At 48.9% G+C, this 27700-nt stretch overlaps 8 protein-coding genes across 8 annotated transcripts; 3 read left to right on the forward strand and 5 right to left on the reverse strand.

Moving 5' to 3' along the window:
* Nucleotides 1-287: 287 nt before the first annotated feature.
* On the reverse strand, nucleotides 288-1040 carry MYCFIDRAFT_38148 (uncharacterized protein; the record flags this gene model as incomplete). The annotated part of the gene is made up of 1 exon (XM_007929751.1): nucleotides 288-1040. One exon carries the CDS (start codon nucleotides 1038-1040, stop codon nucleotides 288-290), a length of 753 nt encoding a protein of 250 aa, XP_007927942.1.
* Nucleotides 1041-1512: 472 nt separating this feature from the next.
* Nucleotides 1513-4054, reverse strand: MYCFIDRAFT_155601 (uncharacterized protein; the record flags this gene model as incomplete). The annotated part of the gene is made up of 1 exon (XM_007930426.1): nucleotides 1513-4054. The coding sequence occupies one exon, from the start codon at nucleotides 4052-4054 to the stop codon at nucleotides 1622-1624; it is 2433 nt and encodes an 810-aa protein (XP_007928617.1). The 3' UTR covers nucleotides 1513-1621.
* Nucleotides 4055-4662: 608 nt separating this feature from the next.
* On the reverse strand, nucleotides 4663-4915 carry MYCFIDRAFT_176698 (uncharacterized protein; the record flags this gene model as incomplete). Its single annotated transcript, XM_007930427.1, has 4 exons — nucleotides 4663-4679; nucleotides 4706-4762; nucleotides 4803-4864; nucleotides 4896-4915. 4 exons carry the CDS (start codon nucleotides 4913-4915, stop codon nucleotides 4663-4665), a joined length of 156 nt encoding a protein of 51 aa, XP_007928618.1.
* A 109-nt stretch (nucleotides 4916-5024) lies between these two features.
* MYCFIDRAFT_81480 (carbohydrate esterase family 16 protein) lies at nucleotides 5025-6059 on the forward strand (the record flags this gene model as incomplete). The annotated part of the gene is made up of 3 exons (XM_007930428.1): nucleotides 5025-5390; nucleotides 5454-5838; nucleotides 5896-6059. 3 exons carry the CDS (start codon nucleotides 5025-5027, stop codon nucleotides 6057-6059), a joined length of 915 nt encoding a protein of 304 aa, XP_007928619.1.
* An 879-nt stretch (nucleotides 6060-6938) lies between these two features.
* MYCFIDRAFT_52091 (uncharacterized protein) lies at nucleotides 6939-9054 on the forward strand. Its single transcript, XM_007929813.1, has 4 exons — nucleotides 6939-7108; nucleotides 7159-7278; nucleotides 7348-7515; nucleotides 7565-9054. Exons 1-4 carry the CDS (start codon nucleotides 6980-6982, stop codon nucleotides 9008-9010), a joined length of 1863 nt encoding a protein of 620 aa, XP_007928004.1. The 5' UTR covers nucleotides 6939-6979; the 3' UTR covers nucleotides 9011-9054.
* A 235-nt stretch (nucleotides 9055-9289) lies between these two features.
* On the reverse strand, nucleotides 9290-16202 carry MYCFIDRAFT_204307 (uncharacterized protein; the record flags this gene model as incomplete). Its single annotated transcript, XM_007930429.1, has 1 exon — nucleotides 9290-16202. One exon carries the CDS (start codon nucleotides 16200-16202, stop codon nucleotides 9477-9479), a length of 6726 nt encoding a protein of 2241 aa, XP_007928620.1. The 3' UTR covers nucleotides 9290-9476.
* Nucleotides 16203-16949: 747 nt separating this feature from the next.
* MYCFIDRAFT_155610 (uncharacterized protein) lies at nucleotides 16950-18159 on the forward strand (the record flags this gene model as incomplete). Its single annotated transcript, XM_007930430.1, has 1 exon — nucleotides 16950-18159. The coding sequence occupies one exon, from the start codon at nucleotides 16950-16952 to the stop codon at nucleotides 18099-18101; it is 1152 nt and encodes a 383-aa protein (XP_007928621.1). The 3' UTR covers nucleotides 18102-18159.
* Nucleotides 18160-19793: 1634 nt separating this feature from the next.
* On the reverse strand, nucleotides 19794-20533 carry MYCFIDRAFT_211843 (uncharacterized protein). The gene has a single exon (XM_007930431.1). The coding sequence runs from the start codon at nucleotides 20497-20499 to the stop codon at nucleotides 20020-20022; it is 480 nt and encodes a 159-aa protein (XP_007928622.1). The 5' UTR covers nucleotides 20500-20533; the 3' UTR covers nucleotides 19794-20019.
* Nucleotides 20534-27700: the final 7167 nt, after the last annotated feature.

Below are 27700 nucleotides of genomic sequence, written 5' to 3' on the forward strand. Positions count from 1 at the left end.
TCGTTATTCTCTGTCGGTGAATTGAGTTTCAGGACTTTTTGAAGGACCGTGCGTCATGTCTTGGCAGGAACAGCGTCTGGACTCATAGGCAGATTATGGTCACTGTTGCACGTCGATGAGAGCCTTCATGAAAACGAGAGTCAAGTGGCCCGGTAGACTGCTTGAGATTGAGCAGCATGCAATTCCACATCGAGTTGTACATTCTTCAAGGCAGAACGCTTGCACAATGAGCAGGAAATCAGCATCACGTTGGCAATTTACCACATGAACGCTCATCACAAACCTCCTCATATCCGAACCCCCTTACTCCTCAGCAAACCCAGCAAACCCCCAGCCTGAAACCCCACCCACTCCATCGTCCCCCCAACCGCACTCCCAAGCACCCTAACCTCCTCCAACCTCCGATCCAAAAACTCCTCCGTATCCTTAAACTCCGTACTCTGATCACTCGTCATAAAAACCTCACTCGCACCATAAACCCCACTTAACGTCGCCCTCTTCGTATACCAACTCGAATCCACACTCTGATCACCCGCCAAAAACCACATCTCATCACTCAAAAGCCCCAACTCCCGTAAACTCGCAGGAATGTGCTCCGCTAAACTCATCTGTCCCAAGGCCTCTTGCCAGCGCGGGAGGATGCCGGTTTCATGGTTCGCGTGGAGGCGTGAGAGGACGAGACTTCGAATCTTCCTCGCTACGCCTATTTTCTCAGCTGGAGGGAATTGGACGCGGTGTTTGAGGGCTAAGCGTTGAGTGACGAGATGGAAGAGAATCAAGTCGAAAGCTCCGCGACGGAAGAGGTTTGTGGAGATTTCGAGGTATCCGACATCTTTTGCTCCGAGGGAAAGGGATTTTTGTGTGAAGCCGTGGGTTGGGACGTGGGTGAGTGCTGCGGAGAGGATGCGGGATTCGGTTTCTGGGTAGGGTGGTGGGTCGGGATGTTCGTAGCTGTGGTATAGGGCTTTTTGGGCGAGGAGGGGTCGGAGAGGTGTTGGGACGCGGAGGAGAGTGCGGAGAGCTGTGTTTATTGACGCCATTGCGTGTGAGCGATAATGCCTCGACTGCGATTGCGATGCGATGCGATGCGTAGATGTGAACTTCGTGAACTAGTCGGTGCCAGCTCCGCGCGTACTGTATTCTATTCGGAGCTTGCTCCTAGTCCTACTCTTGTTTCCGGAGTCAGGTCCTACACCTCATCCGCTGGCTGTCTCACGTCAAGATTATTGGTGGCACGATAGAGAACGCTAGTCAATGTGCCGATTTGGACGGTGGGAACTCCGACAGATCGTAAGAAGTTGGTTCTCGTGATGCCGGAGCTGTGTGGTTGGACAGGGTAGAGAGTTTGTTGGAGCAAGGACTACTCCGCGGTCGATGAGAGCTGGTCGATTGGCTGTCTCTAGATTGGAGGGAGAGTTGGATGGCACTGCGTGTATTGGTGGGTAAAATGGAAATTATTGTTATGAACATCGGAGAGCAAATACGGTTCAGAGAAACGGGAAGTCATGGATTGGAAAGTTCATGCCTCAGGCTGGCGACGAGACAAGGTCTCTTCGAAGAAATATATATTTGTACATTCATTGCGCATTTCGTCGTGATCACCATCTCACAATTTATTCCCTCAGTGACTGATGTATTGAAACACTGCACTGACGTCCTTCTCATTGGTCTCTTGCCTCAGCAACAAATCTTGTATGCGACACATCGCACCTTTGTCGCCTTCATTGATAAAATGGTTCCAAGAACTGGTGTCGCCATACATCATGGCCGGAGCCTTAATATACTGCCGTCCATCTTTGCATCGCTTGCACTTGAAAGTGTCATGCGTGTCGCTGGTCGTGCCAGGTCTGTATTGAAACAGTTCTCGTAAGGAGTCCAAGCTGAAATGACGCTCGACATCTTCTGCAGAGTCAACAACGCAAGATGACAGCGACTGCTTATGCGATTGACGTTGGAATATCTTTTCTTCAATCGTACCGGTTGCAATGAATCGATACACAAAGCAATCTTTCTTCTGCCCATCACGCCACACTCGAGCCAATGCTTGCTGGTCCGCAGCAGGGTTCCAATCAGGATCGAACAGTACCAACCGGTTGGCGCCAATCAGGTTGAGACCACAGCCACCAGCCTTAGAGGACAGCAGAAAGACGAACTCGTCACCCTCAGGGTCATTGAACTTGTCGACCAGCTTCTGTCGCTTATTGACATTCATGGTTCCGTCAAGACGTAGGCAGCCATAGCTCCGATTGCGGCACAGCTTCTCAAACACGTCCAGCGTCTGAGTATAGTTCGAGATGAGCACGATCTTGTCATTCGTGTCTTGTCGGATGCGCGCCAACATACGATCTAGCACTTGCATCTTGCCCGAGTACCATGGCTTGACATCTCGGTCACGCCCACGCGCGTCTTTGGGCACAAAGTCTGCCGGGAAGTGCTCTTCGCAGCCTGGTAGGTCGTCCGGCAGATTGAGCAGATCTGGATGGTTGCAAAGCTTCTTGAGGAGGCCAATGGCTTTTAAAGGCTGGCTGCCCTTGCCACGAAGCAAGCTTTGAATCTCTGGTGACTTGATGAAGTAGTTGTACAAATCCAGCTGGAAGGGCGCTAGATTGCAGAAGACGACATGCTCGTATTTCACAGGCAGATATTTGGAGAGGATGTCGTTGGTGCGTCGAATGATGAACTTGTTGACGAGGATTAAAAGTTCTTTTAGCCGCTCATCGCCCTTCTGTCTGTCGGCATCTGTGCCGTCGGCGTCGCGTCCGCGGAGGATAGGGATCTCATACTGCTTTCTGAATTCCTGTCGCGTGCCTAGATAGCCTGGGTTTGCGAAGTCGAGGAGAGCAAAGTATTCTGACAAGTCGTTCTGGATAGGCGTTCCTGACAGAATCACACGTTTCTTCACATTGAGGCCTGTCAGCGCCTCGAAAGTCTGACTCTCAGCATTCTTGAGACGGTGGCCTTCGTCGCACAGCATTAGGCCGATCGGTGCATTTCGCAACTCGTCCACATAAAGTCTCAAGGTCTCGTAAGAAACGATGAGCACAGGTCTGACGACAGCACGACCCGTCGCTGATGCCCAAGAACGCATCTGCTGCGTCAGCTCTTCTTTCGATGCTTTGCCATCGCATGCAAATGGAGTTATGGCATCAGGCCCGAGCCATTTGACCAGCTCATTGGCCCAATTGCGCACCAGACTGGAAGGACATGCTACGATGCACTTTTGTATTGTGCTCTTTCCAGCGTCGGGTGACTGCTTGAGCAAAGTCCACATCAAGGTGATGCATTGTAGCGTCTTGCCGAGACCCATCTCGTCTGCCATTATACATCCTTCGGCGTTGCTGTCGATGAGGCCAGTAGTGCATTTGTACAAGAACTTCACGCCTTCCACTTGGTGAGGTCGTAGCTTTTGCGCCAGTCGCGGGTCAATGACTACAGGCACCTTGGGCCTCTCAGTATCCACTTTCTTTTTGATGCCGAGAATGTCCGCTAAGCTCTTGTGCATGAGAGGCTCTTCCATCCTCGGCGCGTGCTCCTTCGGCTCTTCCTGTGAAGGCACGATCTCCCCATTCTCGAGCACTTTCGGCTGTGGCTTTCCATCTACGGTCGGATCGAAAAGGACAATGGCAAACTCGCCTGCGGGATCGTGCAGAGGTTTCGCGACGAAGACCTGGCCTTGACGCAGACCCAGCAGCGGTGGAGGTCGATTGGCGTTGTATTGCGTGGTATCCTTATTCTTCAATGGCACCAGAAATCGTGATCGGAAGGCGGAGTCTTTATGTTTGGGCTTGAACACAGGAAAGCGATTGACATCTCGAGTGGCCAGAGCGAGGCGGTCATCATTAGTGTATGGCTTGTCTGCATCTTCGCTGGCATCCGTGCCGGTATAGTCGACATTCCGTCGCTTTCGCGCAGACTTCTCCGATGCTCGAGTAGGCGTATTGCTTCCAGGGCATTTGAATGGTTTGATGAGGCGATCGGCTGTCTGCGGTGTGCCGCCATATAAGCGGGCGCGCGGCTTGGTAGACGTCGGCGCCACATTCTCCTTGTCCGGCATTGGCAGCGCGACGACCATGATTGTGGTCAAAGTGTGCAGGACTTGCGAGGAAGATGCAGTGGAGGTCGAGTGTGAGGTCGCGTGGCAGGCAGGGCAGACGCGACTTCTTGGCACTCCAAGGACGCGACGCGCGCGCTAAACAACGTGACTTTCTGCCACAATATCTTTTCTTTTCCTTTTCCGTCTCTTCTCTCAACACCATCGTACTCTTCCATCAATACTACATCATCTCGCTCTCTCAGCATCATCAATTCTCTTGCTATAATCCCCTCAAACTACACCCCGTCTTCATCTCAAGACACATCAGACCACATCTTGGAGCCATTCACCGGCACCGGCAAGATTCAAGCGCTGGCGACGGCGATGACTTGTTCGCTGATGCAGTGATGCCGTTGACAGCACCGCGGGCTCTGCTAAGGCACCATCATGCGCGTCTGCACCATACGCCTGGCACGGCACGGCATGGCACTCGCTTGCTGGATGGTCGTTGTGCACAGATTGCTTAAAGTCCGCCCTAGCCTTGCGAATATCACTGGAAATTGCCGCCACTTCTCATCTCGCATTGCGCATCTCGCATGGCTTATCTATCCGGCATCTCTTGACACGCTCTATAGGTGGATGATTCCTGGCTGCACTGACAAAGCTACGCACTTTGCCGCATCTCATCCTCTGGCATCTGCTTCATCCGGTGCGGAGGCGTCATCCATGCTCCACAGCACGCACACCGGCAACTCTATACCTGTCTGACACTTCTCAATAATAAGGTAAATGTTTCGCGCGAAAAGATGATTTGAAAACCCATCAGCTGGTCTATTCGATCCCTCCAACTTCCATCATGCACCTTGAGAAGTGAGACCTCATTTCATGCACCTAGCACGCAGATATGACGCCTTCGGTGACATCAACGCTGGCAGCTCTCATACTATGGGCGTCAGCAGGAGCAGCGGCTGTCACTTCGAGGCCGGAAAAGATGTGGCCTGGTTGGTGCAAAATCTCCCATATGATTGTCTTTGGCGACAGCTATACTGCCACTGGCTTCAACGTATCTGGTGCTCAACCTTGTGTTGACAATCCGCTGGGAAACCCTCCATTCCCGGGCCATACATCCTCCAATGGCCCCAATTGGGTTGACTACCTGACCTTGGACTACAATGCTACCTACCTGCAAACTGTGAACCTGGCCTATGGAGGTGCCACTGTCGACTCTGCTTTAGTCACACCCTACCTGCCCACAGTGTTGTCTGTAAAGCAACAGATCCAGGACGAGTATCAGAAGACGTACGCAAACCATCCAGCGACTTTCGCATGGAAGGCAAAAAACACATTGTTCGCCATCGTGAGTATATCCTGAGCAAGACACCAGTCCATTGAAAGCTCAGCGCCTAACGCAATATCCCAGTGGATAGGCATTAACGACGTCGGAAATGCCTATGCTTGGTCCAATAGTTCACAAGTCTATCCAAAGATCTGGTCGACTTACAGCTCGCTCGTAGAAGAGCTATACACTTCTGGCGCCAGGAACTTCTTATTCATCAACGTCCCTCCCGTCAATCGGTCGCCATTGACTATGGCCCAGCCGTACCAGTCGCAAACTCAAGAGCGAAAGGACATCGAAGCCTGGAATGCAAACCTCACGACCATGGTCAATGATCTGCATAAGAAGCACAAAGATACCACTGTCTTCCCATTCGATGCGTACAAGCTTTTCGGCCAAGTTCTAGACGACCCGTGTTCGTTCGACAAGACTTATCCTTACAAAAACACCACAAGTTATTGCGAAGCATGTGAGTCCTGCTGTTTTCCAAAGCATAGCCTGCGATATAGCTGACGTTTTTTTCCAGATGCGAATGGAACACCTGACTGGTACACATACAATGCCACTTGCGGAATCAGCGTCGACCAGTACTTCTGGTTGAACAGTCTACATCCCACATTCAGAATGCACGATCTGCTTGCGCAGCAAATTGGCGACGTCTTGAACAATTCTGGTAAATGGAGTAGCTAGTAGCTGAATCGCAAGCAATCATGTGCAGGGCAGTAAGGAGTGTGCGCAAATGCCATGAAGTCACACTATTTTCCAACACAGCGATACGAGTCCAACACTTCACCTCTCGCTTATAAACTCGTGAGACAAGTGCGTTTGACCACGCTAAACGCGGAGTTGACCATCGATGCAACTCTGCGGCGTGCTGAAGCCTACTGATTCGAGTGACCTTCGATCTACCGAACGACCAGCCTTTCCCCGTCGTGACCTGACCTTGCTGCAATGGATCCTGGCGAGTGGTCAGCTCCAGTGTCCAGAACTTGGACAGCCGGCTTTGCACAGTGTCGGATGGCTCGGTAGTATGCCGCGAAGTTCACCTCATCACTGACGATAGGTCTCCCAGGTGATAGGCAGAGCAAGTTCAAACAGCAGATCTCATTGGCGGCATGATTAGCAATGCAGAAGCACGAGCCACAAACTCTATCAAGCTCGCCATTTCCAAGAATCTAGTAGGCGGATAGCCCTGGGCATCAAAAAGAGCCTCGAGGCTCGAGCGCCTCTTCACTCATACATACCTAGTAAGGCTCGTGCCAGCCGACGTCACATGATGGTCCACTACCTAGAATGGTCCACCGCTGTGCGGTAGACAAGTCCATAAGCTGTACCGCAGTGTAGCTTTGAGAATCGGTATGGACCAACATTGCTAGGCATGATCGGTATCGCATTTCGGTTGTCACTGTTGTGGCGGCAATGTCGCCTAAGTCCTTTAACTTCTACTTCCCTGCAACTGCAATAAAGCTACCCTTGTTGATCTCGTAGCAACAACCATGTAAATCGGCACTGATCATAGAAAAAACATTCCCTTGTCTGTTTTATTATTCTACCACATTTCTACGACCACACGGCCGCTCCAATTCTGCTTGAATTGACTAAGCCATAATATGGCAATCCTAGCTTTGCTATCGGCCCTAATTGGCATTGGTTTCTGTCAATACTTTCCACCAACGCCAGAAGGTGTGACGACACTGGAGTCCAGATTTCACAATGGCGTCAAGATTAGCTACAAAGAGGTCAATATTTCAATGGTACATGATGGCAGCTTGGACTAAATGCAGCGCAGAACGACATCTGTGAAACCACCCCTGGAGTCCACTCATACACTGGGTATGTCCATATACCTGCAGGAGCGACGGAAGATATGTCTCCTGTCAAGCAGAACTTCCCCATCAATCTTTTCTTCGTAAGCATGGCTAGACGCCCCAGATCTTTCGGATCCATGTCACTGACACTGACTGTCTGCGACAATTAGTGGTTCTACGAAGCCCGCAAGAATCCGAAGAATGCACCTCTCGCTATATGGCTGAATGGAGGTCCTGGATGCTCCTCCTTAATCGGAATGCTCGATGAGCTTGGTCCATGCTGGGTCAATCCAGACGCCAACTCTACGCGGATCAATGAATGGTCCTGGAACAATGAGGTGAGTCCACAGGCACGTGAAAAGAAAATGGAACCCTTACGTATGTCAGGTCAACATGCTCTTCATCGACCAGCCATCACACGCAGGCTTCTCATACGACAATCTAATCAATACAACCAATAACCTCCAGCGCTACGACGACATCACTCAACTCTGGCCAGGCGATGTCATCCCCCAACAAAATTGGACATTCCTCGTCGGCACCGATTCCACACACGACTTCAGACGAGTCACAGCCGGAACGCACGTCTCCTCCTTCGCATTCTGGCACTTCGCCCAAGCCTGGTTCCAAGAATTCCCCTTCTACGCTCCCCGCGACGGAAAAATCTCCCTCGCCGCAGAATCCTACGGAGGAAAATACGGCCCAGCATTCTCCGCCCTCTTCCAGGAACAAAACGAAAAAATAAAAAACAACACCTGGAAAGTGGCCGGGGAACAACACATCCTCCACCTCGACACCGTGATCATCGTCAACGGCTTCGTCGACTCCGCCCTAAACTTCCCCTCATACCCCGACTTCACCCAAAACAACACCTACGGCTTCAAAACCGTCAACGAAACAACGTACAAAAACATGACCAGATCCATCCCCACCTGTCTCGAAAAACTCAACGTTTGCCAAAACGCCTCGAAAAAATTCGACCCGGATCAACTCGGTCTCAACGACACCGTCAACAACCTGTGCATCGACGCCGCAGATTTCTGTAACACGTACATCCAAGGCGCCGGAACAGATCCCACCGCCCTGACGCGAGATTTCTACGACATCTCTCTCCAAAGACCCCAGCAAGCGCGCGTGCCCTTTTTCAAACAGTTTCTCCAACAACCACACGTCCAGTCCGCCATCGGGGTGCAGAAAAACTGGAGCGCGTGCGATAATCCCGCGGGCAACGCGTTCTACTACGTCGGCGACGGGTCGACATCGGGATATCTGGACAAACTCGCGTACCTTCTCGATTCCGGGATCAAAGTCAACTTGCTGTATGGAGATCGAGATTACATTTGCAATTGGTTTGGCGGGGAAGCGATTTCGCTCGCGATTCCTTGGAAGCATCAAAAAGAATTTGCGGAGGCGGGGTATGAGGATATCCGTGTGAATGCGAGTTATGTTGGGGGACAGGTGAGGCAATATGGGCCTCTTTCTTTTACGAGAGTGTTTCAGGCGGGTCATACGGTTCCTGGGTATCAGCCGGAGACGGCTTGGAGGATTTTTACGAGGGCGTTGGGGAGTCAGGATGTGGCGACGGGGTTGAAGGGGATTCAGGATAAGGATGGGAAGTGGTATGCGAGTACAGGGCCGAAGGATTCGAGGAGTGTGAAGAATGTTTTGCCGCCGCAGCCGAAGGTGATTTGTTATGTGGGGGATGTGAATGGGACTTGTACGAATGAGCAGTTTGCGAGTCTTTTGACGGGAAAGGCGGTGGTCAAGAATTTCTTTTTGGTGAATGAGAATTCTACGGCGGAGTATCCGCAGTTGGTGGGTGGAGGTAAATGAGATAGAAGTCCGTATTGTGCGGTGAAAGTCGATCGGGCACAGGCACCTTTTCACGCGCTACACCGTCTTCTTCTTCATCTTCTGCGGTGCGGATCATGGATGGCTGTGCCTTGATCATCTCGCCGTGCAGTCCAGATTGAATAATCTCTCGCCATACTGATTGAACGTAGGATAGGACGACGAGCATGAGCTCCCGAGGCAGCGTGCCGAATGCATCGCCATGAGAGCGATCGAGACGAGCATGGATCGGTAGACTGAAGACGCCAGGCAACTCCAAGTCCTTCAAACGGAAGCCAAAATTCTGCAAACGACTACTAGAAAAAACTCCCATTTACAACGAACGCTTTACTTTCTCCCTTCCTCGCTCGAACGCATCCATTATTCATCCAAATCATGAAAAGTCCGTACAATACCACAGTAACGCACCATCCAACGGAAGACGCAACGACAGTCCTCTCCTCTTCTCTTACTTGAAATACTCCTCCGCACCACCATGACTTCCAGTCGCAGTAGGACAGTCCGTGCCAAGTCCGCTGTCGCTCGGGGGAGCGTATATCCTCTGCAATTCCTTGCGGTCCAGCTCTTCGCGCATGACTTCTTGTACAGCGGCTTCGATTTCACTGCTAGTGGCCTGAAGAGGAGCCACGCTGCTGACTTCGGATTCGAGAGTGCCAGTGGTGTCGACGGTTCGCACTGAGTCCATCCGGCCGACGCTGGAAGTGGGCTCCGTTTGCTCGGCAACAGTGGAAAGTTCGGAGCGAGGCAAGATCGAAAGGGTGTCTTCGTCTTCGCGCTCAGCACCGAGGTCTGCGGCGGCAGAAGAGCCTCCGAGAGAGGTGCGCTGGTCGATGTCGCTGCCAGTGAGGTACGAGCCGGTCAGATAGCTGCCAGTGTCGAAGGTCGCATCGCTGGCTGCATATCCGCTCTGGCGACCTCCATCCTCGCTCATTGGCGTCACGTCCTCGCGCTCACCGTCAAGGTAGCTACCATTTGCGTAAGAGTCGGTGCCGCTGAGGTAGCTCTGACGACGAGTAGTGTCAGCTTCACTCGGAGTCTCCATTTGATGCTCAGATTCATCCTCCTCAGACAAAGTCTCGTTCTCTTTGTTCGCTTCCGCAAGCGAAGCCGCGCGCTTCTGATGGCTCCAAGATGGCTGACGGGCGAAGTTCTGCTTGACTGAATGGCTTCGCTTAACGTTATTGAGCGCACTCAGCGGCTTCGCAGAAGTGAAAGCAGACGCTCCATTCGGCACATTGTGGTTGATCTGGTTCAGTGACACGATGCGTCGCTCTGCAGTGTTCGGCATTGCCCCGTTCCGTGCGAGTCCTGGACGAGTCTTCATTGCCAAAGCATGGTTCGCTTGAAGTGGAGGCACCGTGGAGGTCACGGTCTGCGCCGAGACAGCAGAAGCACTGCTTGGAACGCGAAGGTCTCGACCTTGAGGCTTCTTCTTCTGTGGCGAGGTCGCTTTTGGAGTCTTGGCCAAAAGCAACATGCGGGACTGGTTCATCACCCCTTCCAGCATACGGCGTTCGATTGCAGCAGCCTTGATGTCCATGTCGTGTAGCTCCTCACGACGAATATGCAAGGCAGTCTCCATCGAGGAGACATCCGCATTCAAGCGTGCCTTCTGTGCAGCAAGTGCCTCCTTCTCCGCCTTGAGCTGCTCCACCATGGCATGGAGAGTTTCTTTCTCTTCGTTCAGGACTGTGATATCAGCCTCGAGCTGGTCCTTACGCTCCAGACGACGCTCGAGAAGAAGTGCAATCTCCTCAGCTTCCTTCTCCTTGCTCTCATGCACATCTTCGATTTGCTTGTTCTGCGTGATGACGAACGCAGATATCTCCGCAGCGGTAGCCATGACCTTTTCATGGATTTGTTCGAGACGTTCGAGCTGAGTCGATCGCTCAGAGGCTTCTTGCACATGGCCCATGAGCTTATCGAGCTTCTCGTGAACAGCAGCATCATCGTACTTCTCCACTGGAGCGGCAGCTTCAACAGGTGGTGGTAGCAAACCGGGAATTGCTCGCTGCATTTCCTCTTGGTGAGTCCTGAAGCTGTCTGCATGATGGGTCTTTGACTCTTCGAACCCAGCCTTGAGCGCATCGTGAAGATCTTTGACGGCTTGCGCCTGCTCCTCTCGAGCGGTAGACGCTTGTTTCGAGTGCTCATAGTGCTGATTGATGATGGCTCGGACCTCTTCCAGAGCGACGATGACACGCGGGTGGTGCTCAGACATGTCAGTCTGCACAACATCGACAGCCGCCAGAACTCGTGAGACTTCATCGCGAGTGGCCGTATGTTCGCCTTTCAACGCCTCACTTGTCTCTTCGAGCTTGTTGTGTGTGCTCTCGACTTGCGCGAACACAGTCTTGGACTCCTCAGTCATCTTCTCGACCTGAGCAGGCAGGTCTCCCATGAAGGCGGTTAGAGTGGCGCCGAGCGTGTCGATTGACAGCTTCAGGTCATCCGCCATAGACTTTGTACTGTCGAGCAACTCCTGCTGCTGAGCAGCCTTCTCTTCCATGGTCTTGGCCTTCTCCTCAGCTGCAGTCTGCGCATCGTCGTACTTGGACATCATGCCATCGAAGAGACCATCCAGCTTCTCTCCAAGCTCTGTAACGATGCCAGTCTTGTGTTCCGACTGCTTTTCCAACGAACTCTCGGTTGAAGCTGCATGGTCGACCTTGATTGCTTCGATGGAGGAGTGAGCACGCTCGAACTCTTCCTTGAGCTTCTCCATGACATCTTTGACTTCAGCGATGACATCTTCATTATTCGAGCGCTCTTCGATGCCCTTGAGCGTCTCGCCTAGAGTATTGATGCCAACTTCACCATCGCTGACTTTGTCCATAAGCTCCACCTTGACCTCAGTGAGCAGAGTCTTGACTTCTTCAATCTGTGCCACTGTATCATCAAACTCCTTCTTGCGATCATCGAAGGCCTTGGCGGTGACAGCAATGTCGGTCTCGTAGCTGTCACGCATCTTATCATGACTCTCGCGGAAGTCAGAGATGAGACCTTGAAGCTGCTCAATGTCCGACTTAGTCGGCATCGTCTCGACATCTGGCAAGGTCATCTCGTTGACAGTGGTCTTGATTTCTGTGCAGATGACTCCGAGGACATCAAGATCCGCCTTCGTGACGAACTCTGGCTTCTCTTCAGCAGAGGCATGCCTCTCTTTGAGCTCTTCCAAGAGAGCTTTGGTATCAGTGGCGAGAACCTCTACCACAGCAACATCGGTCTTCGTCGCGACCGATGTGTCTAGCTTTTCAACCAAGCTGTCGAGAGCATCATGTGCCATGCGCACGGCTGTTTGCACTTCTTCAAGATGCTCTTTACTTGCGGTCTTCTCCGGGTCGGGAAGCACCAGTTCCTCAATTTGGGCCTTGGTGTTGCGCAAGAGCGTCTCGATGGCGTCGGTGTCCTCCTTGCGAGCAGCGCTTTCAGGAGTAGGCTCATCACTCTTGGATGCAGCTAGACTGACAACACTCTCTTGCAGCTCGCGAATCATGCTTTCCAATGCCGCAAGGTCGTCCTTGACTGTGATATGTTCTGGCATGGTCGACGCTTGATGTGCTGGCATATCTTGCATGGTTTGGTCCATAGCCTCGATCTTGATCTGCAGTTGAGCAAGCAAGACCTCGACCTTCTCGAAGTCCTCACGATTGATGCCACTGCCAGCTGCGGTGGCAGGTGCTGGAGATGCATCCTCAGCTCCGATGTCGCGTGTACGGCCAACAGCAGTGCCGTCTGCGAGTACTATCTCGCCGCCCTGAGGCGAGACAGGTCGACCATCACGGGACGTCAATTTGTCCATTTCAGAGCGCAGCCCAGCAAGACCGTCTTTGAGCGTATCAAGAATCTCATAGTTTACGGTCTGGTCCAGTGGCTTGTCGAGAGTCTTGACAATGTCGCCCCGCAGGCTCTCCAGGCCCTCGTTGAGTGCGTCGAGGACTTGTGTATGGTGCTGCATGACGGTCTCAGGGTTGTCAAGCTTACGCTCGAGATGCGATCGAAGATCGTCAAGACCAAGGCGAACGGCGTCAAGAATCTCCTCCTTGTCGCCGCTGTGCACGACGCTGCTTGCGATTGAATTGCGGAGGTTCTCAAATTCTCCCCGAATAGCCTCCAGCTGCTCAATGGAGATACCCTGAGTCCCGTGCTTGGCGAGCGTCTCCTTGATCTCGTCAATACCTGCGCGAACTGATTCCAAATCTTCGCTGTCTTCTCCAAGACTGCGTTCACTGCCGCTCCGCTCACTTCCAGCAGCAGGAACCACAGCGGATCCCAAAGTGTCCTTGAGTGCCTCGAGCTCTTGGCGTATAGCTGCAAGAGCTTCAGCGGAGGCGTCGCTTTGGTCGCTCAGCATCTGAGTGCGCAGATCATCCACAGTCTGCCTCACAGAGAGTGCGATGCCGTCCCTGTCGATGTCACTGATCATGGCGTGTATCGACTCCTTTAAGGTAGCAAGTTCCTCGCGAACGGTGAGAATGACTTCCTCGGTGGAGCTCATGGTGGAAGTGCTCAGCTCCGTGCCATTGAACTTGGCATGTAGCGCTCCCATACTGTCTTGAATGGACTCCACCAGCTCGCTCTTGTCGCTAGCGTGAGCGTTGAGGATGGCCGCCTTGAGCTGTTCAAATTCATCCTTCATCGCCTCGTTGAGATCATCATTAGAAGTAATGTCCTCGTTGCGGGCCTCGAGGTGGGCTTTGAGGTCATCAAATCCTTCTTTCAAAGCGATGACAACCGCGGTGGTCTGACCAGCATTGGAGTCTGCCACATCTCGGACTGAACCAGTGTTTTGAACGGCTTCGTGAAGGTGCTCGAACTCAGCCTTGATGTACTCTAGCATCTCTGCTCTTCCACTGTCGACGGAGGGACCTTCTGCGCAGAAGCCGCGGACGTCCTCTCTAAGCTGTTCGAGCCCGAGCTTGACCGTGTCGACAATCTCGTCCTTGCCTGTCACATCCTGGGCGCGATCGACGTATGTTTCGATCTCTGCACGCAAAGATTCCAGGCCGTCCTTGAGGGCGTCCAGTACTTGCTCGGTGTCGCGGCCATTTGCGGCGGAGTACTGCTTGAACTCGACGCGCATGTTCTCGATGAGCTCCTTCAATTGACCCAGGACTTGCTCACCAAGGTCGCCGAATGGGATGGTAGTGCCGTCCAAGCTAGCCTTGACTGCGTCGAAGAGATCTTCGCGACTAATTTCGATCTCACGCGGCGCTGCAGGTCCATGGTTCTCCATACCTGACTTTACTGCCTCAAATACAGCTGCTTGCATGACTTCATGGTTTGTTGTGTCTGCTGTAGGCGGTCTGAACTCCTCCAATGCTTGTCGTACATTGCCAAGAATGTCTTCTCGGAGGCGCTCGAGCTGCTCTGCTGGATAGGGGGCTTCGAAGTTCTTCAGCGCTTCTTGCATGACTTCGTACACATCGCCCTTGTCGATCTGGGCCGGCGAGGGTTCTGGCTGATTGCTTCGGTACTCTTCCAGGCCTTCCTTGAGGACAGCCAGGATCTCATCGCGCTCCAGACCAAATTGTTGAAGCTCGATATTCGGCTCGAAGTCCTTCAAACCATCCTTCACGGCGTCCAGCACTGCATCACGATCCAGGCTGATATTCTCTTCTTCGGGCTTCTCGACGGACTTGTGGTGTTCATGCAAAGCGTGTTGTACTACTGCAAGCATGTCATCGTTGTTCGGCCCAGAACGTGCTACTGCCAGCTGCTTGAAAGTGTTGTCGTCTTGTTCGGCACGTTCTTTGAGCATGCTCGTCAGACTCTGCTTGAGCTCGGCGAGGCCGTCTTCCACAATCTGCTGCACTTGCTCGAGGTGCTCAGAGTCCTTGCTTTCATTAATCGACCTGTCCAGCGTGCCGGTCAACTGAGTCTCGCTGATCTGGTCGAGCTTCCTGCCGAGCTCGCGGCCCATGCCCAGGACCTCCCCTCGAAGATCACGAACCAGACCTTTGGTTTCTGATGTAGTACCACCGGAGTGTGTGACGGAGTCCTTCAAACGCTGCAGCATCTTCATCACCTCGTCATCATTCGATCCGCGACGTGCTCCTGATTTGGCCTTGGGAGAATCGAAGTTCAACTCAAGCTTAGGTGGTGTACTACCGATCGGCACCAAGGCTTGTGACTCCGACCTCTCGCGAATAAAAGCGGATAGCTCTTCCACCTTCTTCGCGGCTTCCTTGTTCTCCTTGCCGTTCTTCTCCAACAGCTCCGACAGAGTACCGAGCAGTCTGTCCTGGCCCTCCTTGGTGACCATCTCGCGAATGATCTTCTCGAGCATGGCAACGCTGGCAACTCCTTCGACTGAGTATGGAGAGGGCGAATCACAGCGATCCATCTCCAAAAAGCTGTGCGCGCTAGCTGCTCGTGGCAGGCCAAAGTTCTTGGCCACTGATGGAGGAGAGGTAAAAGCTTTGTTATCCAGGAATTGGCTATGGCTCATACTACGCTCGGTTCGAGCAGCGGCAAACGGAGGTGGCCCTAACAGGCCCGCTGGCCCCGAGACTGATTGTGCCAGCTCCTTCAGGCTTTTGCGAATGTCTTCGTCTCGCGAGTTCGTAGCTTCCTTGAGAGTTAGCAAGTCAGTCGCATTATCCTTACTGCGCCTGCTCAGTTGCGACATCTCCTTTTGCAGATTGGTGGCGATGGTGGTGAGATTCAGCAATTGCCTGGAGAAGTCATAGTTGGTGTGCACTCTCGTGCCGCCTGGAGTGGTGGACGCGTTCACCATGTCGGCAAAGGGAGGCGGATCCGGCAGCTGCATCGTCTGAAGTGCCAACATGGTGGCTGATGGGGGAGTATTCTCGCCCAGAATCGATCGTGGTGGGAGTCGCGTCGTCGGGCGCTGGGTGGGCGTTTGCTTGCTCGGTTCTCGCTCCAGTGGTGTCGATGTGTCTGAGCGGTTCGGGGTGGGTGACACGTGGTCGACACTGTTCACGCGGCTGTATGCGGGCATATACGAGCTCCGCGATGTCGGTCTTTCTGGCGAGCGATCTGGGGATCGGTTTTCAAGGTAGCTCCTCAGGTCCTTGACGGGGCTGGTCTGCAACGACTGCATGCGCTTGTGGTGGGCGCCCTTGACCAGAGTCCGCTCAGGCAGAGCATCGCTGTTCCGGTTGCTGGTGTATGAGGAAATGGGAGCACTCTCGCGCGCCTTCTCGACCATCTGCTTGGCCGCGGCGGCAATACCGGCGGATGTGTTCGCCTTGGTGGTGGGCGTGTCGACCGATGGGTTCAGTGGGAGCGGCGGCGGTGCGCGGGCTGGGTCGGAGCTGTCCCACCTGCGTTTGATGGCCGTCAGCAAAGTCATCCTCGCCCCTCCATCCCGTGAAGTCCTGTATCATGCCGAGTCGTGTGTACGGCGCGTGTGCATCAACCATCGCATTGTATGGCGGAGGACTCACATGGGGACGCTCGCCCGTCCGCTGCTCTCGCTCCAGGAATGCTGATGCCGGGAGTCTCGCTCGCGAGAGCTTTCCCGGTCGTAGCTCGACATTGTATGCTACTCGAGCCGAATCGTGGAATGCGCGTGTCTGGAATGCGATCGGAGACACCGGATACAATCCCACTCCCCATCCAAACCAAAGCTGTACAATTTCCCTCCTCGGACCAGAATGGAGGTGGAGATCTAGAGCGAAGGTGGACGGCAGAGTCAGACGTGGGAGCGTTGCACGGAACCAAAAAGCCGCATGAATCTGTCAGAGTGTCTGTCCCAGAGCGGACGACGGTCGACCATGCGGCGCTTCAAAACAATGCGCTGGCTGCACACCTCGCCCTAGCAACCGGGTGAAGCCGCGCTTGTGCACGCCGAGTCAGCATCGACCCTGCATCTCCAAAAGAATTTCGATATCGATAGCAGTGCACTCACGCTCTGCTCTCGTATTCCACCGCCGCCGCCGCCGCCGCCGCCGCCATGCCCAAGTCCGCGCGCAAAAACAGCAATGGCATCACAAAATCCGACCCCTACGCCGGAGCTTCATCGCGCAAAGCCAAGGCTGGAGCCATCAAGAACAACGTCTTTCGCATGAACACAGACCTCGGCCAGCACATTCTGAAAAATCCAGGTGTGGCTCAAGCAATTGTCGACAAGGCAGATGTCAAGCAGTCGGATGTAGTGTTGGAGATCGGCCCGGGTACGGGGAATCTGACAGCGCGCATACTGGAAAAGGCAAAGAAAGTTGTTGCAGTGGAGATGGATCCTCGCATGGCTTCAGAAATCACCAAGCGCTTCCAAGGCACACCCGCAGCGAAGAGATTGGACTTGATTCTGGGGGATGTGATCAAGATGGAGAAGCTCCCATACTTTGACGTTTGCATATCAAATACGCCCTACCAGATCTCCTCACCACTCACATTCAAGCTTCTGGCTACATCTCCCTCACCGCGCTCGTGCGTACTCATGTTTCAACGAGAATTTGCCATGCGACTGTTCGCGAAACCGGGCGACAAGCTGTACTCGCGATTGAGTGTGAACTGTCAAATGTGGGCGAAAGTGGATCATGTCATGAAAGTCGGCAAGAACAACTTCAACCCACCACCACAAGTCGAATCGAACGTCGTGCGAATCTCGCCGAAGAATCCTCGCCCACAAATCAGCTACGACGAGTGGGATGGCTTGCTCAGAGTCTGCTTCGTGAGGAAGAACCGAGTGCTGAGAAGTGCCTTCATTGGCACGAATACCGTCATGGCTATGCTCGAGTCGAATTACCGCACTTTCTGCGCTCAGAACGACATACCTCTCGACGAAGGCCCTCTAGAAGGCGGCGATGAAGATATGGACGTCGATGCAGCTGCGGAAAACGAGGAAGAGGATATCATGATGGATATGGACGAAGACGATGATCTACCAGACTTCTTCAAGGAAGAGGCAGAGAAGAAGGCGAAAAAGCTCGCAGACAATCCAAATCGAAAGAGGAAAGGCAAGGTTGCGGAACTGGTGAGATCAAAGGTGAAAAAGGTACTCGAGGAGAACAATCTCGCCGAAAAGCGCGCTCGAATGTGCGATGAAGGAGATTTCCTGAAAATGCTGTACGGCTTCAACCAGGAAGGCATCCATTTTGCATAAATGGCGAGCAAAGATGTACGTTACGGCACGGACAATGAGCAGCATGATTATGATACCCAAATGACTTCAACTTCCCCGTCTCTAACATTCCGTCTCTAGCCCTCAGGAACGATTGGAGCCCACATGTCAGTAATCATAACCTCCAATAGAAGCTGATCCCCAGATCAGTCGTGTCGGAAGCACTGTGCTTGGTTTAGGACAGGATACCGATACTTGGGTGGGCCAGCTGTTCATAAGACAGCGTTCCTACTCCGGTATCGATGATGAGGGCTTCGCCATCCTTCCTGACAGGCTAATCGCTACGCAGTGCCTGAACTTTCCATGGCGGAATTTGTTCCGTGGGCCAACGTTGGCTGCTCCAGCCGGGCCAAGCATCGCCGCATTTCTGATGGCAAACGGTTGACAGGGCCGGATGCTTTCGACTTCACGCCAGAGTTTGGACCCGATATGTGTAGAACTACCAAATGCCGCGGTGGGCCCGCAGGACGATATCTTCCCGGTCTACGGCACTCGTCGACCGTCGTTTCGGCAGCACGCTCAAGCCGATTTTGAACGTGGATGCCGAAAGACCAACACCTTCTGACTTCTCGATCGCCGGCATGCTTACCATATGCCCCGGGGATGACCCTGTGCCAGATACAGGACACCTCGCTGTCGAAGAGGCGCTCGCTTCACAACAAGTATCATCAAGAATATACAACATACATGCGCAGTCGGGGGGGCCACGGCGGATCAAGGTATGGCATACGGGTCCAATGCTTGACCCAAAGGACACGGTGGGCTCGAGCGTGGCATATTTGCCGTGGGGTCACCCAAGAAACGGCTGAAGTTCTCTACTGCTCATCAGAGCACTTCATCCAACATGCTAGAGCCCGCGGATAAAGTTAAACAGCCAATCGTGATCAAGCAAGCAAGAATTTTTTTCACCGACAGCGCATATCAGACCGTTGAAAGCTTTGCCGATTGTAGGAACAGAGTCGATATCCGTTGACAAACTCTTGGCTGCTCTAGAGTATATTCGATCGGAAGATCTCCATTGATCTTCACAACAGCTTTATTAACACTTTGCATTTCATCTCAATCTGCCACTGTGATGGATGGCTGCCAGCACCTTCTTTGTGCTGGACTCCTGGCAGCTGGCCCCGGTCAACCAGCCTCACGATGTTATCATGAAGCAAGATCAAAAGCCCAGACCATTCCACGCGCTCATCTGGTCAATGCCTTGAAAAATCTTAACTACCAAGCCAGGCCGTATGTCGTTTCACAAAACAACCGCAGCCACTCCACACATCTCATAGCAATGCATCAACCCCTCCATCGACCTCTTCTGGAGAGCAAGGACGTACAATCACGCTCTGCTGGCGATTGGTCCAGCGATAGGCTCAGCCTGTGGCCAGATGTGCGGCGGCCCATGGAGCTTACTCGGGCACCTGATGGAGTGCCATGGAAAGAAGTGGCGACGTGGATGATTGCAATCTCTTGAAAAGTGATGCGCTGCACCGCAGGATTCATGTAATTGATAAAACTACCTTCCTTCCGTTGCCCTCAAGATGAAATCAATAATCTCCCGCTGGAACCATGGGAGGTACGTCTCCGCCGCCCACTGCATCAAAACTTGCAAGCTAGCAACAATCTGATAGCACCGAGTAGAGACTCTGTCGATCGAAAAGTGACCACAGTTGCAGAGCGTCTGCAGCGTCGACAAAGCTTTCGATTGGTAAAATAACGTGTATCGGCGTTAGAGTAGAACGTACAACGTCGCTTCCATGATCAACCAACAAACAGCCTGCTTCTCCATATACAAACTCATCATGGACTTAACCATAGAATCCGTTTAGGGGATTCGCGATCTGTTTACGGCTAGAAGTTTCCGAAACAACAACAGCAAACCAACCCCCAAAAACTATACACATTCATTCTATTCCATATTATTATACCTCATTTCGATATTAAAGTACCCGCCTATAGGGACCTGGTGAGGCCACCAACGGCTTAAAGTTGTCCTCGGATTGACGGGTATGTTGCTGAAATAAGAATTGTTGTCAATGTGCATCGTTACATGATAGCACGAAGGATTGTTGAGTTCAAGTTGGACACCCGTACGTTGAGTCCCTCCGACATATTGGACTCGTTGAGGGTCCTGGACAGTAATTGTCACCTCGTCTTCAAATCCTACCGATGAACCTTGGGAGTTCTCCAGTTGGCCTGCTTCTTCGTTCATAGGGACGACCTGGCAATGTGGTCGCGTTTGTCTTGCTTCGAAAACGCTGCCAGGGGTGACTTCGGATTCTGTAGGATCTCTCGGCAGGAAGCGGACCAGTGCATTGCTTTCAGTCGGTAGAGCAGTGGATAGAGCAAGCAGAGCTGCTAGTTGACAGAGCAAGCGGAGAGATACCATTTTTTCCGTAGCTTGATGGAGGGATTGATCGTCGATGTGTGTCCTTGGGAGCCCTGATATTCGTAGGTACTATTTCGAGCTGGCGAGGGACGCACGTCTGTTATATAACGAGCGAGAAAAGTTCTACTAAGTCTGGAGGATTTCAAGTGCCGAGACTAACCTGCTAGATGTATTGAAAGATCTACAGCGTCTGAGTATATCGGAGTGAAAGTGACTAGGCGTGGACCGCTGAATGGCAAGTTGCTATTCGCTGTAATCCTTACTTCTCAAGGATTTGGGGAAGACCTGCTTTCAACTCCGATGTGCTCAGACGCTGTCACGCGTCGCTGTGCTACGTTACAGTGGTATCGTAGGTGAATGAAAGAGTTAAGGTTCTCGAGGGGACCCATTCAAACGCTGTATAGACCCCTGTTGTTGTGAATCGTGCTAGGGATGCAACTAATCATCGGATTGACAACTATGTAACTGTACAAAGAAGAATTAGGAGCCTGCTATAGAAACTGTAGTTAATATACCTATTATATGTCCTTCCTCTTAGTATAGGTCAGCTAATAGTATCAGCTGACTAGCATATTACCTAACTGAACTACAATACTCCCCCTTAAGTAGAGATAATATACTGTTTAGATTGGATACTTTAAATTTAGGCTTAGAGCTTCACTTTATCTTCTAACTGCCTTTAGATATTAGACTATATCTGCTTTATATATAGCTTTATATGCTATACTACTTGCACGTACTTGTATTACATTGTTTACTAATTAGTTTGCTTTAGAGTAATATCCTTAGTCGTAATTATAGGGTTAGTAGGCGCCTATAAAAGATACTTAAACTTAACTAGACAACTTAAACTTTTACAATCCACTCTTTAGCAATCCCCTAAGTACTAGCCGTCTCTACTAGATTTTAAATTCTTACTAAGACCTTTTAAGTCTAATAGCCAGTCGAGACTTTATTATAGCGATAATTCTTTACCCTAGCCTAGGGAGTATAGCGAGTAGTATAGGTAGTAGTAGCAGCGGCGGCGGTAGTAATAATCTAAATAAGAATCGGCACCCTTCGCGTTATAATAAGCTCTAACTTGTAAAGACTAGTAAGTATTGCTATTAGAGTTTCCCCTTTTCTAACAATTTGCTAACTAGGCGCAGTCCTTAAGGAAGTTTAGTTAACTATCGCGATTCTCTAGAGAATTATCTAGTACTTAACCAATATTAGTCCGGAGTAGACTCCGCCTTAGCTGCGCAACGTTAATGTTAGGCATTTTATTACGAGCTAGGATAATACTCGGCTATTTCTAAGTATGCCTCCGCGTCTACGTAAGGCGGCTAAGGCATTCAATTTAGGCTTGAAATCGAATATTAACTACTTACCTACCGCGCTTGTATATGCGGCTGCTACTAGACGCGTGTATACTAGTAACAGCTAGTACGGTCCTTGTAAGCAGTTAAAGGGTCCGTACTTAGAGTATATAACTCTAAGTTATCGAATCAACGGTTAGGATATCGCTTTCCTAAAGGGCGCTTGCACTAACTGTGCTAGTCTAAATTATTATAGTTAATGCGAGTTCTCTAGTAAGTTGAATCTAGTCTTATACATTTTTTTTAAAGCAAAAACACTAATCCTTTTGTTAGGTTACGTCTCTCGGCTACGCTCTAATACGAATCGTTAGACGCCTATAGTGCCTCTACCGCCTCGCAATCCGGGGAGTAGAGCAGGTACTAATTAGCGTCGTCTATACGTGCTAGTCCCGTCTAGCATCGATTAGAGTACTCCTTAGGGCGCCTAGGTAGTAGCAAATTTGCTACTATAGTAGGCAAATGCTTATACCTAGGCTGCTACTTAGGGACGTAGTCGTAGTCTAGGTTCTAGGTTGTCTACTAGTCCTAGCTCGACTCGTAATTCTAGTAGTCCTTAGAGGGGTTTCTCTAATTACGAAGATAGTAATACTAAGATAGGTAGCTAATTAGGGAGATTCGGTTTTTTCTAGTAGATAGAGAGCTATAATATATATTTTCGATTTTGAAATAGGCTAGGCAGTCTAGATTAGTAAAAGCCTTATAGTATTAGAGAGTTTCTAACTCTTAAGGGCTAGGGTATTTCTTCCTACTTAGTCTCAATATTATTATAAAAGAAATTTTGCAGCTTAGACTGTATAGTGCAGCTAGGCTGTTTCTAGAAATTAGAATGAAATTCAATAAGTATATAAAGCTTGTTTTCTAATCCTATAAATAAGATTTTTCTTTCTAAAGGAGTAACTTAGGAGTTTGTCCTAGAGACGCTGTATTATTAGAGAATTTTGTTTAGAGATTTAGGCTTAGTGAAACAGTCCGCTAGCTGTTTGTTAGTAGTAACGAATTCGACACTAATCTTTCCCTAGGCATACTGTTCTCTATAGTAGTAGTTCCTAAGGGAAACGTGCCTCGACCTCTTAGAATTTGTATAGTCCTTAATAAGGGAAATAGCTAACTAATTGTCTACTTAGACGTAAATCCTATTAACTTCTTCCCTAGTAAGTAGTTGAAGCTTAGTTATCAAATTTCGGAGCTAGCAGATTTCTCTATATGCTTCTATTAGAGCAATATACTCTGCTTTAGTACTAGAGAGTACGACTTCCTTCTAGAGCTGTAATCTCTATATAATTAGAGTATTGTTAAGAAGCATAAGGGCGCCTAATATTAATCTTAATAATAAAGGGTTACTAGCAAAGTCTGCGTTAGAGTATGCCTGAAATTCTAAAGTTTTCTTCTTTCTAAAGATAAGTCCTTTGTCAACTATGCTAGCAATATACCTCTAGAGATGTTTAGTAGCTATAACATACTTAGGTCCGGGATTCTAAAGGAACCTAGCAAGGTAGTTGACGGTATAGCTAATGTCTAGTCTAGTCTAGTTAGCTAGAAACTGCATTTCACTAATTATAGTATTAAATAGCTAGTAGTCCTAACGGTTATAGGGGGTTGTAAGAGGCTCGTAAAGCTTCTTAAGTAGATGCTTTATTAGCTTGTACTAGTCTAAGCTATACTTCTAAAGCTTCTCTTTAGTATAGTATATCTAGGAGACAGTAAGGTTTCCCTCCTTGTCTTCCTTTAGATAAAGGCCTAGAAATAGGTTAGACGTAACAATCTTAATTATATACTTCTTACGAAGACCTTCAATTAGAGCATCGATCTTTACCTTAGAGGTTCTAAAGATTTAGAAGTTATCTATATAAAGGAGGATAAGAATACTATTACCTTACTATAGGCAATAGTCACTCTTTATCCTACTTAGGCCAAGTTAACGAAGAGTGTCTAAAGCATTATAGTACTAGAGATTAGCAGCCTGCTTAAGGCTATACAATCCTTTTCTAATACGGATAATCTACTTTAGAGGATGCTTCTTAAATAGGTGCGCGCCTTCTAGGGGTCTAATAAAAATTTCTTTATCTAGAGGGGGATTTAAGAAAGCAGTCTCGATATTAACCTGTCTTCGCTTCTAGTTTTTGTTTACTAAAAGCCTAAGGACAAGTCTAGCAGTAGCTACTCTTAGTATAGGAGTATAGGTGTTAATATAGTCAAGACCTTGCTTCTATATAAAGCCTCTAGCTGTCTATCTTGCCTTATATTTATCAATAGAGCCGTCTAGCAGGTATTTAATCTTAAAAACCCATTTTCCTATTAAAGGTATTCTGCCTTTTAGTAGGGATTCGGCTAGAATCTACTCGATTGCACTAGACTTTTTAAGAGACCTTATCTCTTTTATAACGGCTTTTCTCTATTCATCCTAGTTAGGCCTTTTTAGGGCTTTAGCTAGGGTTGTTAGGTTAGCTAGCTTCTAAGTATCTTTTATAGTAGCAGCTATAGCAATCTTAGTGATCTTGCTATAGTTATGCTTAGCTACGGCTCTGCTAGACCTAAGTCGTACTTCGGCTTAAGGAGGGTTTAGCTAAGGTAGGTTAGGAGCCCTCTTTTTCTTACTAGTAGTCTTAGGGACTTAGAAGGGAGTGATTGGGGTGTCTTCTAGTTTAGCAGTATCTGTTTCTTAAGTGTGCTGATTTTTCTTAGGAGTAGCTTCCTACTAAGTAGCTAGTAGTTCTAGTTAGTAATTTTAGAGTGTTAGCTTATTAGCTGTAGGTATTAGCTAAGGTAGTATTCCTTGCTTAAGTGTACCTTGCTCCCCCTAAGCTATAAGGGAGTCTTCCTAATCTTCCTAATTATAAGCCTACTAAGGCTAAGGGATGCTACCTCCAAATGGCTCCCCCTAAGGTTCTAAAGGGTACTTAGGAGCTTAGTGAAATTGTCTTTATAGATAAAGTCCTCGTTAAAGGTAACGTATAGAGAGAATCTGATATTATGCTGCTATACGCTATCCTTCTAGTGCGGGTTCCAAAGCAGATAGTTTGTTAATAAATTTTCTTAGAATCTAATAAACTAGTAAACGAAAGCTCTTAGTACAAATTTCTAGGAGTTAAGTCGTTCAACCCCGGATTCGAGGTATTTGAATACCTTATAGCTAAATCGTCTCGTCTTAGACAGGTCAATGTCTATACTACCGATATTCAAGTCTAATTCGAAAGCCTTAAGTAGAACTTCCTTAGTTCTTAAGTTTACTAGTCTATTAGTTAGGTAAATCGAATGCATTACTATAAAGCACTAGCAGTATATTAGTAGGCTAGAGTTAATTATTATTGCTCTTGCCTTAAGTAGAATCGTCTTGTTTAACGACTCTGTAATACTATTCTGCTCCGGTGTATATAGTGCAGACACATCCTATCTAATACTAACTTCCTCTACAAAATATACTAGATCGTTGTTAGTAAACTCTCCTCCGCTATTACTAAAGATAATCTTAGGGATTTTGTTATATTGCCTCTTGATTCTAGTTATCTAGTTGGTTAGCTTGTTACTACTTGTTACCTTATCCTTATTTCGAAGTAATAGACCCTACCTAAGCCTAGTTTTAGCATTAGTTAGGATTATAATGTACCTATTTCTAAATAGATTAAGTGGTTGTACGCTAACAAGGTCAATATAGACTTCGTTAAGGGCTTTTTCTAGTCTGGTTCTGTATTCTCTTAATACAACTCTTTAAGCTCTCGAGAGCTTATAGGTCTTACAGTGCTCGAGTTTAGATGTATCAACTTCTTCTAGGCCTAGAATAGCTTCCTTAGTAGCTGTTAGGATCTTATTGCCGACGTAGCTAAGTCTCTAATGCTATCTCAATATATCCGCTCGTAGTCTAGCGATAGCTAGGGCTAATAGCTGCCCTTTCTAACTCGATTCTAAGTTTGGTTTTAAAGCTGAGCCTAGTATTTTAACTCTAGCATCTTTAAGGGCAAGTACTTCTTATACTTCCTTAACCTTTCTAATTGGCTTACCTTTAAGTATTAAAGTGCCTAAAGGTCTATCTAAGTAAATGCTACATTTCTTTTAAAGACGCTCTGCTAAGATTAGGTTGCAATCTAAGTTCGGGGAGTAGAGGACGTCTATTAGAGTAATTAGGGTTTTCTTTCCTTTATAGGTTAGGAAGATATTAACAGTTCCTAATCGTAATACACTTAATTTTCCTACTGCTTAGGAGAACTAAACAGGCTTAGTTAGGTGCTTAAGATCGCTAAACTAGCTCTTATTCCCTATAATGTACAGTAATGTACCTATATCCCAAACTTTTATATTAGCTATTAGGTTCTTAGAGCTTGCTGTAGCTAGTCCCGGCTTTGCAATAGCTCCCCTAATTAGGCCCCTACTGAGGCCGTCTAGCTAATAGTCTCCCTTATCTTCCGAGTTAGAGGAGGAGTCTAATTCATCTTTATTATTGTTAATAGTACTACTAGATTTGCCCTTTCCTTTGCCTTTACCCTTCTTACCTTTGTCTTTATCTTTATCTTTACTCTTGTCTTTCTTTCCCTAACTAGGTAGTGCTATATTAGGGTATTGCTTATAGCACTTAGCGTTAGTATGCTTGTACTTGCACTAAGTGCACTAGTCGTTATCATTGCTAATAGCCCCTCTAATAAGCTTTGAGCCGCTAGATGACTATCTAGGAGGCTTTTCTCTCCTTAGGGACGTTATTATTACTTTAAGGGAGGAGTCCTTAGCTTTAGGCTTATTATTATACTTCTAGGATCTAAGCTATTCGTAACCAGAAAGGCCCTAAATAAACAGTATCCTAACAAGCATATTAGGCATCTTAATGTCGGATAACTTTATAGGCGCTTCTGTTATTGTAACTAAGCTAGCAAATTGTTCTATCGATATTTAGAATCTATTAAACTACTACTAAAAAGATTCGCAGTACTACTAGGTATTCGGATTAGTAAGGGGCATCCTAATATACCCAATAAGTTTAATAGTATCAAATATATCTACGGTTACAATAGGCTTATATAGAGCCTCAATATAGTCGTATATATCCTTAGCTAACTTAGGTGTATTACCGAAGTCTAGTCTAAGGGCAGGGTCGAGTCTAGCAATAAGTATACCTAGGGCTTAGATGTCTTTCTTCTTCTAGTCCCTAAACATATCTCTATACTGCTAATCGGCTAAGTCCCCTATAAATATGCTTTTTAGAGGTAGTTTTATTTCATTAGCCTAGTTAAGTCTATAGAATACTATACTAACTAGGTCCTTTTCTAGAAGGGCCGCCTAGAATATAAGCTTCTAGTCTTAGAAGTTGATCCCCTTCCTAAGAACTTGATTCTCCTTTACTGTCTTTGTCTAATTGGTGTCTATCGTTCCTAGCTGCCTTTTAGTATAGTGCTAGGTAGGGCTTATAAGGGACACTTACTAGGTTTTAGTCCGAACTAGAGCTCTTAACTAGGTACCTAATAGGTCTAGATAGCTAGCTCTATTTAGTGGACTCTAGAAACAGTTCTTTTATAGTTGAACTAGATAGGTGAGCGTATACGCCGGGCTTATAACCTATTGTGAATCGTACTAGGGATATAACTAATCATCGGATTGACAACTATATAACTATATAAAGAAGAATCAGGAGCCTACTATAGAAACTGCAGTTAATATACCCATTGTATGTCCTTCCTCTTAGCACAGGTCAGCTAATAGTATCAGCTGACTAGCATATTACCTAACTAAACCATAACACCTGTGATACGAGGGAAGCTCTAGTTCTACTCTCTAATAAAAGTACCGAGACCAACACACTACATATAGGACGATTAAGCGAGATAGCGGAGGGGGGTAATCCCTAGAAACGGGATCTAACT

The sequence above is a fragment of the Pseudocercospora fijiensis genome, assembly GCF_000340215.1.
Source record: "Pseudocercospora fijiensis CIRAD86 unplaced genomic scaffold MYCFIscaffold_6, whole genome shotgun sequence".
Lineage (NCBI taxonomy): Eukaryota > Fungi > Ascomycota > Dothideomycetes > Mycosphaerellales > Mycosphaerellaceae > Pseudocercospora > Pseudocercospora fijiensis.

What these genes read in the sequence shown, in the direction of transcription:
- MYCFIDRAFT_52091 (XM_007929813.1), top strand. Translation starts at nt 6,980, where the DNA reads ATGGCAATCCTAGCTTTGCTATCGGCCCTAATTGGCATTGGTTTCTGT. An exon ending in TCCCCATCAATCTTTTCTTC is followed by an intron (nt 7,279 to 7,347) that starts GTAAGCATGGCT and finishes TGCGACAATTAG; the next exon opens with TGGTTCTACGAAGCCCGCAA. An exon ending in AATGGTCCTGGAACAATGAG is followed by an intron (nt 7,516 to 7,564) that starts GTGAGTCCACAG and finishes TACGTATGTCAG; the next exon opens with GTCAACATGCTCTTCATCGA.
- MYCFIDRAFT_211843 (XM_007930431.1), bottom strand. Translation starts at nt 20,499, where the DNA reads ATGGTATCTCTCCGCTTGCTCTGTCAACTAGCAGCTCTGCTTGCTCTA.